Below are 12657 nucleotides of genomic sequence, written 5' to 3' on the forward strand. Positions count from 1 at the left end.
ATATATATATATATATATATATAGTGTGTGAGAGAAATTAATGGTATTGCATGATGTTTGAACTGTAATTCTGTATATGTCTTATGCAGTCTTTATAATAGTAATAGCAGACAGACAGCGTAATCACCTGATTACATGAATGGTTTATTTTTTTTATAAAGCATGAAGTCAGGAGATAAAATTGCAAGAGAATTGTAAATTAAGATATAAAAACAGATTTGAGTGCCAGTGATTGCAACACAATTAATAGCCTTCTAAAACATATACACAGTACATTGTTTGATATTTCAATAGCAAATAAAGTATAAATGTATTTACAAACCATATAGATAAAACAATCTCAGATAAAATATAAAGAAGTACAAAATATAACAGACATTAAGAATATTAAGAAAGTAGAATAAGCAAAAACTATATAATAGTTCTGCCATCTTTACTGCTAAAGCTTAAGCAAAAATACCTACAAAGTTTTTTTTTGTTTGTTTGTTTTTTCTTTTTTGTCTTCCTTTGCATAGTATTTAGCTAAAGAAAATGCAGTACCAAGGAGGAAAGAAAGCAGGATAAGTGCTAGTTGCTCTTGACAAGAGTCTTTTTGACGCGGGGGACCAGGAAGATGGTGCCGTCGGAGGTGTGTTGGAGGGAGTAGTCACTGGGGGAGTAGGGCCTCCCTTGCTCGTCCTTCAGCATGCTGAACACCTCCAGGTAGAGGGAGCCGAGCTGCTTCTTCAGCTGCCGCAGGCTGCTGCCGTTCTGGCTCTTCTCCTGCAGGAGGCGCTCCTTCTCCTCCTTTAGCGAGTCCAGCTCGCCCTCCAGGCCCATGATGTTCTCCATCTTGCGCTTGCGGCAGTTCTGCGCCGCCACCTTGTTCTTGCCGCGCCGCCGGATGTCGCGGACCAGCGCCAGCTGAGACTCGTCCAGCTGGTGCTTGGACATCATCTCGTTGAAGTCGTCCACGGGCAGGTTGATGATGGCGTCCACGGAGAAGGGGATGCGCAGGGCCCTGGCGCGCTGCTCGTCGCGAGACAGACGCGCCTCCGACCGCCTCTTCTGCTTGTCTTTGGTGAACGGCGGCTTGGAGTAGCCGCTGGCCTCCGCCGGCTCCGTCTTCGGCCGCTTGCCCGTGCCCCCCGGCGGCCGGCCCGCGGGGGGCATCTCCACTCCGGGCAGCCGGGGACTGTCGCTTGGGTCCAGCAACGGGAACATCTCCACGTAGTCAGACTCTGTGCTCGCTGGGCTGCCTTCCATCTCATCCATGTCTGAGTCGCTGAATCCGAAGGAGCCGTCTCCGCTTGAGGACTTCCCGGGAGAGCTCGTTTTTGGACTGGCATCCAGGGACAAGCCAGAATCTGAATCTGGGAATTCTGTCATTGCTTCGGGCTTCCCTGTGCTGAAGTTCCCTGGAGATAAGCTGTGTAGGTCCATGGGCTTGAGAAGGGCGTCGTTTGAGAGGTCATCCAGCTGGCCAACCGCGCTACCCCCTTCATGAGATACAGAGCTGCCACCCACTTTAGCCTCCATGTCAGGGTAGAACATGTCACAGAACTCATCTGGTCCAAAGCCTTTGTTCAAATTTGTGGTTTTTAGACTCATCTGATTAAGGTCGGGAGGTACGCTGCTAAAAGTGGCATCATAGGTGTTGATATACTCAGGCGGGCACAGTTCGGCAGTGTTAGTGGTGATGTCAGTCAGGTCTGGCAGGTACTGGCTGTAGGTTGTCTCCTGTACATCGGCAGGTGGGGCTGTGTTGACGTAACCGGTCATGTCCAACATCTCCTGGATGTTCAAGCAGTGCTAAACAATAAAACAACAACATCTGTGTTATATCAAGAGTACGCCAACACATTATTTAAGCTCATTTAAAAATAAATAATAACCTAATTTTAAGTAAAAGATTCAACAGTGATCTAATTGGAAAGGTTGGACCCAAAACAGGAATCATAGCAAAAACAAGTGAAGTAATGCCTCAGTAGGCAGTCAAACCACAGGGTGACCATCAACATCGCTCATGCAGTGAGTTACTATGGTAAAAGGCGGGTTGAGGCTTCCCTATATCACATGATATGGAAACCTGCTCACATAAAGACTCGCCTGAGAGTTTCTCTCTCTGTAGTCGAACATGAATGACATCTCCTAGTGCTAAGCAGCAGCTGCTATTTCTTGGCTCTTTATGAGCACTTTGATAGCCCTGTAGGATTGTCCCATTAAGGTGTGTGCATGTGTCCTGAGCCGTACTTGCAGATCCATCCAGGTCTGGTCCAAAGGACCTGGCAGCAAGGGATTCTGAGTGAGCATGGGTATTTCTCCAGGCATCATGACGTGGGTGCTGTCTGTGGAGGGAGGGATGGAGGGATCCAAGCAAGGAGGTGCAGACTGGAAGAAGAAAAGGGAAGGAATGATAGAAGCACATTGATTCAATGAGATTCTCAAAAAAATTGTATCTGTAATCCACACAGTTCCACAAACATGCTTATATAATTTTGTAATAAACACACGAGGTCAGTATGAAGCCACGGTCATGTGACGTGTATCAACGCTCTCTCACCTCCGCTGGCTCTACTAGAGGGAACGTCTCCGCCAGCAGCTGCATGCACTCGTCGAACGACATCGCGTCTCCATCCTCTTCTGTGAACGGCACGTTCTGCACATAGCAAGCCGGAGACATGCACGTGAGACCACCGGCGTCACACTCACGGAGGAGAGCACACGACTCCCACCACTGCCATTTTAGATGCTGATCCCTGGTCCGTTTCAAATCAATAATTCAGCACCAAGACACCGTAGCATGTCACGCAGCACACCTCCATGAATACTGCAGCAGAGTGCTGTTAGTACTGCTTATAGGAAGGTGTTTGTCTGAAGCTGTGTGCCACCTACCCTGAAACCCGAAGCACCTGAGTTCCAGTAATTACACTAAAGCAGCCGTAACCCGGCAACCGGGCAACTGCACCCCAGTGGGTTAGCGAGAGGGTGTGGCCTTTCTCAGAACAGAAAGTATATGGAGACTATAAGCCCCTGTGTGCACATGCATATCTGTTTACCTGTGTGACATCGACAGATGCTTTGTTGCATTGCGTGTGAGAGAGCGAGAAAAGGAGTCAGAACATAGCTTGAATTTGTGAGCGAAATCTCAACAGGTGTCTCATTAGCTTGCATTTGAGAGAGAGAGAGAGTGTGTGTGTGTGTAAGAGCGATTTCTACAGGTGCATCATTATCTCGCATCAGAAAGTCATTCAAGTGTGTGTGTGTGTGTGTGTGTACCTGTGCGATCTCTGCAGGCACAGTATGAGCTTGTGGCAGGGCGCTGGTGGTGGGTGTGGTGCGAGGCACAAACTCGCCCGTCTCCTCGTCGAGCTGCAGCTGTGACAGCAGAGCCTTCTCCTGCTCCTTCACCCTCTGCAGCCTCTTCTCCTCCTCCAGCTCCCTCTGACGCTGCAGCTGCACCTCCTTCTGCCTGTAGCTGAAGTCAAACACCTCCCTCCCTGCTCCCAGGTCTATGTCCTGCCTCCACAGGATGTCGATGAGCTCCATGTCCTACGGAGAGGGCGGAAAACACCAGAAGTCAGCACCTCGTCACCCTGCCCTGGGACTCTCTGAGGGACCCGGTCTCTATGGCGGCACAGCGGTGAGCACACAGCCCTTCCCAGCCCCGGCTCACAGCCCACAATCTGATCTTGAATGTAATGTAGAGGAGGGAGCATGAATAATAGATGCTCATCTCCTCTTTCCTCCCGTCTTAACCCACCCACAGTGGACCAGGACGCACGTACCCGTGCAATTAAATCAGAATTGTGTGCATACAGCACAAAACTTACTGGCTTAGGAAAAGTAACTCGGAACAACACACGCACACACACACACACACACACACGTGAGTCACATACATGTAAAGTTATGTATGTGTGCATATATAGATTAATATAGATATAATATAGATTTGAAGCCTCATAAGTGTGTATGTATATATATAATGTGTGTGTGTGTGTGTGTGTGTGACCAGCAGATAGACATATCTATGGATCCGTTAACACATCGGTGAAGACAGAACCCAGTTTTTGCCTGACACGGATTGTAAAGCCAGTCAGTTTAGACTCTCTCAGTCATGCTAGATGTGCCTGCAGGTGTGTGCATGCGTGTGCATGCGTGTGTGTGTGTGTGTGTGTGTATTCAGTGTGAGCAGATCAATCTCTTGGCAAGGACAGAAACTGGTGTGTCATTCTTATCTGAGTTTGTTACCATAGCCTTGCCAGGTACTAACACTGCTTATGGAAAGATCAGAGCTACCAATACACAATGCAAAGCAAAGGGTGAGACCATGGGTTTAAAAGCCTTCTGATTAGATAAGCTTTGTAACTAAAGTCTTCATTGAATTTTCTGGCTAAAGTAATATTTAATTACAAAGATACGACACAGGTCACATTAGCAAGCAAAAAGATAACATTAGTGTACTTTTCCCTGCTAGACTTTAATAAAGAGACACTATATCATTTTTAATAAAAGACCTGGCCAGGCATAGAAAGCAAACATAAAGGAACTGGTGTTTCCTAATCACCATAAACCATGGGAAATTTAAAACCATATCACAGTGGCCGGTCTACAAAAATGTTTCCATGTCTAATAACCAGCTTATTTAACAGCAATTGAATCAAGTACTTAATGTCCAAGTAAACTGCTGGTGTCTGTTCTTCCTGTTTCCATTATCTGGTACGTTATTTACAGAGGACGTACGTTGCAGTCACCTGACTATTGCATAAGCTTTCTGGGTATTAGGTCAGAGAAAGGTGTTGAGCATGTGATAGTGCTTCCTGTAAAAAGTCTGCAGAAAGTCTACTTCCTACATTCTGTGCTTGTGGATCACAAGGCCCAGTGACCAGAGGGACTGTACAAAGCAGAACTGACTACCAAATAAAACATGTTGCCTTAGTAGACATTGCTTAAAAGCGCAAAAATATTTTTTTCATGATGTGTACTCCTCTAAAACTTGAAGACCTTTTAGGTTCATCATGCAATACTTATACATTTATAATGCCAGGAAACCAATACAGGAATACAATAATAGACACAATACAGGAAACGTACAGTAATAGATACAAATAATAGATTTGCTTTTTTAATCAACAAATGTTTCCTAATGAAAACTCAGGAGTTGGAGAAAACCCTGAAGTGCAGCAGTCAGACAAGGCTCCACAGTCCAGTGGACTCCACTAATGGACGGTGAGTGTGCCTTGGCTGTCTCCTTCAGCCCTGACCCCACTAGAACCCCCCCTGTGTTGTGTCAGGGCTGCCCCGGCACATTCTAGGCCAGAGCCGTTAACAGGCAGCGGCGTGGGCGCTGTCAGTGCTCCAGGCCAGTCGTCGTTAATCTCTGCGAGCCAGGCACGCTCTCCAGGCCCAGATTACAGCCGGGAAGAGGAGGGGGAGGAAAAAGGGGATGATGAAATAAACAAGTCCTAAATGCCTCCCTCTCACGAAAGGCCTGGTGGACATGAACACATTAGAAACTTTCTCTCTCCCTCTTGAACTGGCGCAGCGGATGCAGGTATGTGGTCCTTCGATTAGGATTTTTTTCTAAATGTTTTCTGATGTGTTTCATGCTTTATAAAACCATTTTGTACATTTTGTTTATATTTTTTTCTCAATTTCAGAGTTGTTCTACAACAACTGTTGTTTCATTAAACCATATAAAACATGATGAAGTAGGACTCCTGATCTCATTATTTTTACTTGAAATTGATTTAGCAGAAACTAGGTTAAATGACAGGCTGCCCAGGTAAGATCTGCAGCTATTAAGTAAATTTAGTTTTACTGAGCTACTTCATTTTACATTTTACATTCTGTGATTTATGAAGACACGTAGAAAGCTCATAAGTAGGATAGTGAACTTTGAAATTCAAGTCATTTTTCACTATTTAGATTATACTGATTATCCATGAAACCTCATATCAAGCGTTCTGATCAAGTGGTTAAAAGGTATTTCTGCAGTCTCAAGCATTCACCCAGATGTCCTTTAGTTTGGTATATAAATATCAACTGCATACTGTGGGAGGTAGTTTTATTTAAAAACAACACAACTTTTTTAGGGGATACTTTGTAATGCCTTTTGAATCATTGCTTCTTGGAAATATTCTGATATCACCAGGATAAGTTTGGTTGAAGCATATACTATGAAGCTGAAGGATTCTGAGGTTGAAATCAGTATTCTGAGGCTGATGTAAGAAAGGGTGTGATCTCTGCCCCATATGGGAAAGTGATGCAACGGGGGGGGATTGTCTGGTGGTACTCTCTGAATATATTTGATATATTCTGCTTTGACATGAGTAAAGACCTCTTAAATGTACTCCAGGCAGAATTATATCTAATGGGCTAACAAAATGCAGTATTATCAGGGTAAAGTTATTTGTTTGACCGTAATGTGATCAATACCAACGTACTCTTGTATAACAAACGAGGAAGGACTGTTTAAAAATTGAGATTATTTCCAGGTAATATACTCAGCCCCCACTTCCTTTTATTCAATGATAAAGGATGTCAGAGTTCCTAACAAAGCATTTTCATTTAAGGACACAAATAAAATCTGGTTACCAAACCTGTTCTGAACTAGTTTACTAAGCACACCTATTGTTCCAGTCTAAGGTAGAAACTGGTATGAAAGGGCAAAGGGGAAACTGTATAAGTGGAGTTTATGTGTACGTAATGTAGCTAATTATTTTTAAAAATAGCTTACATATTTACAAACGCATTATTCTGTAACAATGCAGACAGTTTTTAGAATACAAATCTAGTAGTGTAATATTCGAATAATTTGGTTTACACCTGAGGTCCTGTTTAAGGCATGCTTAGTGAGTTTTTGAACAAACCAGCCTTGTTCAGTTTGCTCATGGCTGATCTCTTAATTATATGTACAACATCTTGACGTCATGATGAAGAGGTAAAAATAACGACATTCCTCACTGCCTCCTTCTACTGTGCAATGCGCCCATGGTGTGTGGAGCAAACCTACTGATGACTCGGGGGGGGGGGGGGGGGGCTACTCGATGTTAGGGGGGTTTCTGACAACCCACAGCGGAAGGCAAAGGCTGTATCCCAAAGTAATAATAATAACAGTATCAAACAATCTCTCCTGACATGATAATATGACTAAAGCGGCATTAAGATACTGTACACCGACTTTAACCAAAGTATCGCGTTTTAAATTGTGATTTTGCTTTCTTAAACGGGACCGGACTTCCATGACTTGGCAGAATTTTTTACAAGAGCAAAGGACGCGCAGACTCGGATACAAGTGTTGGAAACGCCTCCTTCTGATACCGACAAAAATAGCCACAATTCCAGTAATTCCCCAGTAAATTTGGTCATAAGGAAATTATTATTTAAATATTTTCCAACAGGCATATAAGACGTAGCTAAAATCATTTACGGTTTATGGACACACCAAAATATACACTGTCCAAGACATACAAGCTTCGGTATATTAGCCTGTCGTACATGTCGACATTGGCAGTGCTATTACTGACCCAGAAAAAAAGTTCAGAACACTAGACTACAGCATCTAGTCAATCAATGACATTACATTTAGAAATTATAAGAGGAAATATGCTAACGTAACTAATAATGTCAAAGGCTACAACTAAACAACAACAGGACGTCATTCGCATTTGATGTCAAGACTCAACACGCAAACGTTTACTGAGGAAATATTTACCTGTTGACTTGGTTGCATTTTAGGCATTTCAATCTCCATCATTGTAGCGAGATACTGCCCGTCTTGACCCAACAACTCCCAGTGTGCTGTCTGTTAGTATGTATTCCTTCACGAAGATCAAAAATAAAACTCCAAAGTAAGTCGGCACAGACCTGTTTCCAGCCGATAGCAGAGGAGATAGGCGACAGTCTGTGGAGTTATGAAAATGTGCGGAAAGCCCCAGTCATTTGCTGGACCTGCCCAGAACCCTGGAGAACCAACCACTGAAGCCGGCGGAGCCGGCGGGGGATCGTCCCTCTTACACCTTCAGACGCAATCGCAAGGCAACTCTTCCGTCCTCCGTCAGTCGCCTAGTATTAACATGGTAGTTTGTGGATTTAACTACCCTAAAATATATGTTAAGTTAATAATATGTCAATGGCTTCTCGTATTGTAAAGCTCTTGAAAATTGGACTGTTTACATTTTTTTTTCTTCAGGCGTGTTTGCACACATTGGTCAATACTGTAACCACATTCTCTCATTTACCAACACATCTTGCTAACACTACACATCCTGCAAAACTCATCATGCCATCTTCTCTGCATAACTCAGCTTCAGTCAAAAACTAAAGAAATGCTACAAAATTGAATTCCTTTTTAAAATAGTAACACACTAGCAGTTCAACGGGAAACATATAAGCATTGACACAATCCAAAAAACGCAAAATGCTGCATGTCTCAAAGATGCTGATCACGACCTGAGGTCAGTTCTAAAGTGCTGTTTGTTTCTTATTACTTTAGGACACCTAATGCACCATGACTCACTACTATTACAATAAAACTATCAGAACACACACAGAGAGATGGTCCAACAAAGTGAAAATAGTTACTTTATTAGGCTTCATAATATTGTAATACAGATGCATACGCAAACAAAATTCACAATAATCAGAATACTATAATATCATACAAAATACAAGACAATGGTTTACGTTGTCTAATCTATAATATTACATTACATGTGTTCACCAACATCGCAAGCAATATCTTCTCTGATATCTTCTGAGAACGTCTAATCCAGTACTGGAGGTCTGATGCTGTCATTGGCCTACATGTTTTAGTCATAGCAGGTAAAGGTGGCATATGATAACAGGGTGGGTCATTTACTTTCCATCTCAAAAAAGGAACTCAGTAGGATTGAAGAATGGGGAAATGCAGATAGAGATTCAGATAGAGATGCCAATGTTGTGCCATGTGGCTGCCTAACATTGGCTGTCTCTCTTTAGACACCATTAGTTGTATGTCGGTTTATAGTGAGATATGAAAACACTGTTAGAGCAATTGCAAACTGAGCACAATTTGAGCAAGTGTTTTGGGATTGATAATTAGCTGCTGCATCCAATGTGTTCTGGTCTGCATGATCAGACACTTTCGTGTGATTTTTGTGTTACAAATGAATGACTGTGTATACTGTTTTGGGAAAACGTCCATTAGGAATGGAAACTGATTTACAAGCAAAGAGAAAATGTTCACTGCAGTGCAAAAACGTTTGCTGTTTTTCTCATGTACATTTATAAGTGACAACATGCACTAATTTGTCCAATACAGTTTAGCACCTAGGAAAACCTGTGACTGATTCAGTCAGGTAAGGACATGTTTACATTTACATTGTCAGCATTTAGTAACCTACAAAACTGCTTTGTCATCCACTCATGGAATGTATAGTCAGTGATAAGTTAGAGACTGTTATGCAAAGCTGAGTACATGCGGGGTCGATACAAAAACACCTCTGTGGCTTCTTGCATTGTACAGCTCTTGAAAACCTCGTTAATGGGGCTATTTAAATTTTATGTCTCAGGCATTTTTTGGCCACATTGGTCAATACAATCTCTAATCAGCCAACACGTTGCTAGCACTACAAATCTTGTAAAATTCCTCATCCTCTCTGCAAAACTCTACTTCAGTCAAAACAAAGACACCACTGAACTAGAATTATGCTAAAATAATCAATCAATGCTGATACCTAGAATAAAAGCAAATTAAATATAAGTTTATATAAGAAATTAAAACATGTGCAAAACCAAACGATACCAAACATCAAACAGTAAGTGCTAATTAGAGTGTTCATTTAATCAACAGTAGTATAAAAATTATTTTAATGGTCATTTAAATACTCTACAAATGTGGAGAGACCAACTGAAATAATACTAAACCCTCCATCGACCATCCATCCAGTCCACTTCATTTCAAAAGTGAAACGCAGTGAAGCAAAATATTTTGCATGACTAACCTATGATCCTACAACTTTCTCTCTAGCAGCTTGCGACCTCTACTGGTCACATTGAACATTTAAATAAGCTACCTCTGGTCCGTACAGAGTGAAAGGGGACGCAACACCGGTTTTTTAGGGCCTTAATCCAACACATGTGGCCTTTTCCCTTCTCTAATACATCTATTCAACCTGGTAATCAAGTGATGAGCTGAATTATGCACGTTTTAATGGGGAAGTCACTAAACTGAACTGAAATCACCAAACTATCCTGAATTCTGGCCCTTTAACACTAGAACTCGGCATCTTTAGTACAGAAGTCCGAATGGCATTTGTGTTTAATTTAGTGTTTTATCACTATCAAATTAACATCAGAATCTTTAAACATCATATTCATTTTTTATTCATTAACGTCGCTGTGTTTTATATGATTACCCTTATCCTGTCGGACTTTAGCTTTGCTGCGCGCATGCTTTGAAAATAAATCATTTTCACTAGTAAAGTTTAAAATCTGATAGTTGTGACTTCTCTTGGTGTAGTTGTACGTTTTTCTTTCTAAGTAGCCTATGGAATAATATTTATTATTAATTGAAAAAAGCACTGTCACCTGTGTGTGGAGCACGTTGCAATTAGCCTAACGCCTGAACGACGTCTAAAGTTAATTGAGGTTATTTTTATACCAGGGGCTTTGACACATATCTGTTAAGAACCTCACTCTGCCTCCATCTCTCACAGTCTACCACGGTAGCCCCACCGGCTGACTCAAACTACACCAAAAAGAAACTTTTTTTTCCCCCTCTCGCAAGCGCGTCCGTCATTGCGCGTTCACGATTGGCAGCTCCACGTCGACAGTCTTCCAGCTGCGGAGGACGCTGCACGGGGTTGAGTGGCGAGAAAGCGACGGCGTAAAAGCACCTCACCACTGTGTTCAGGGTCCGAGTAAGGACGTCAACTGGTAAATTAGCGAATACAATACTGGATAGCTGTGATAATCACGGCTGCCATATTTGGACGCGGCGCGCATTTTTCGCATTTTCTGTCTTTCGCCTCGTGCATAATGTGCTGAGTTGCAGCTGTGAGGTCCAGCAGGTATGTTCAGAAACATTTTTCTGTTCTGGTGAAAGTGAAATGCGCCAAGATACTGTTTTTATGCATTGATATAACAGCGTACAAGTTTAATTCATTGTTATGATCTCGTGCGCCCGTAGCCAACTTTGTTAAAGGTCAGTTTAGTTTTATAATGACATGTTGCTACAATATCTGGGTAAAATTAAATCACTTATGTGCTGGTACATTTCTTGTCGGCCGCATGTCTTTGAGGCATTTCTAAGAATCAAGTTTGTTAAAGTTAAAACCTAAAACGCAAATTATGCACGAAGTTAATAGTAAAGTATTGGATGTGTTTGCAAACCATTCCAAGACGGCCCAGTTATTGGATTTTCATGATAAAAGGCACATCCACACAGCTCCAAATAGACACGTCAGCTCTTACCTATCGACTACTCCAAATGTTACCTTCCCAACCTTGAAGCTAGGTAAGATTGATCCTGAAGGTAACCCTAAAAAGTTCACACAGTTCTTCCAGTCATGTCACACATTCATTTTCCGCAGTTACTTATTTCATTACGTACAAACGCTTGTGTGTAAACGTGAAACACTATGTGGCCAATGTGTGTCCATATGTAGTTTCAGAGGGGGGGGTGGGGGGTGATTGAGTCCAAGTTTCCAACTGTAGGCATCTTATCGTCTTTTAAATTCCTCTTGCAGTCATTATGCCTGGAGTCCTTGACTTTCACACTCTGGTCCTCTTCAGCCATATTTTACTCATGGTGCTAAGCTTTAATTATCTAAATATAGCACAAAATGATTAAAACTATGACCCTTTAAACAAATCCTTGACATTTTGAAACTTGTCTTGCATAAAAGTATCCGGACAAAAGGGAGTAAAATACATAGCAAGCAGTCAGCAGTGAAATTGAGAACTCTGACCTGTTTCTTTATCCATCTGATACTGACAGCAGTGAGATGGGAAGTTCCATAGTGAAGGATCGGCGTACTCTTTTGTGGCTTTCCAAGTAAAGTTCTGTGATACACTCAGACTCTTCATTCTTTGCAGTCAGTGCATTACAGAACTTTGTTTTGGGAGTTTGAAGCTCTCGTCTGGAGGGAACACTCATTACGTCTGGAGGGAAATACGATGACCCCACAAACTCCATGACCCCACCAAACTTTGCCTCTGACTGAGCATTCACAAATAAAGGATTTTACCATGACTGTCTCCCTTGTTTTTTCTTTATTTTGTCTCTTGTAAGATCTGCAGAAATACACTAGTCAAATCCAAAAATTAAGCTTGTGTTTTCACACAAAATAATTAGCCAATAAATCTTTGACTAATGATAATCAGTGACTTTGGAAAACGTTGAAGCTGCGGTCACATTTCTTCCCAATTTAAAATGTTTACTTTATAGAATGTATTCTATGCCTCATGATTTTTATGATTAAATCCCAGTTCTGTGGTGTGGACATGTGTAAATGGAGAATTTGTGATGAGTTGTTACAGACCCACAGGAGGCAGGATAACTGGCAAAATATGCCTTGTTTTGCTAATCTGAGAGCAGTTTTGCATTATTTAACTTAAAATGGTTAAAGTTGGGGTTTGGCTAGGGGTGAGGTTGGTCTTGCATTAGTGTAAAAAAACAACTTCTGTTCA

General features: G+C 42.1%; 1 protein-coding gene and 2 long non-coding RNA genes across 3 annotated transcripts; 2 read left to right on the forward strand and 1 right to left on the reverse strand.

The window, feature by feature from the left end:
* Positions 1–123: 123 nt before the first annotated feature.
* nfe2l2a (nfe2 like bZIP transcription factor 2a) lies at positions 124–7937 on the reverse strand. Its single transcript, XM_077002852.1, has 5 exons — positions 7700–7937; positions 3259–3531; positions 2543–2638; positions 2233–2370; positions 124–1791 (listed from the first exon to the last, which is right to left on the reverse strand). The coding sequence occupies exons 1-5, from the start codon at positions 7739–7741 to the stop codon at positions 568–570; spliced, it is 1773 nt and encodes a 590-aa protein (XP_076858967.1). The 5' UTR covers positions 7742–7937; the 3' UTR covers positions 124–567.
* On the forward strand, positions 3487–5693 carry LOC143512481 (uncharacterized). Its single transcript, XR_013130470.1, has 2 exons — positions 3487–3622; positions 5141–5693. It is a non-coding gene; the product is annotated as an uncharacterized LOC143512481 (long non-coding RNA).
* A 2686-nt stretch (positions 7938–10623) lies between the features above and the next one.
* LOC143512483 (uncharacterized) lies at positions 10624–12220 on the forward strand. The gene is made up of 2 exons (XR_013130471.1): positions 10624–11482; positions 11966–12220. It is a non-coding gene; the product is annotated as an uncharacterized LOC143512483 (long non-coding RNA).
* Positions 12221–12657: the final 437 nt, after the last annotated feature.

Source organism: Brachyhypopomus gauderio, chromosome 4, assembly GCF_052324685.1.
Source record: "Brachyhypopomus gauderio isolate BG-103 chromosome 4, BGAUD_0.2, whole genome shotgun sequence".
Classification (NCBI taxonomy): Eukaryota; Metazoa; Chordata; class Actinopteri; order Gymnotiformes; family Hypopomidae; genus Brachyhypopomus; species Brachyhypopomus gauderio.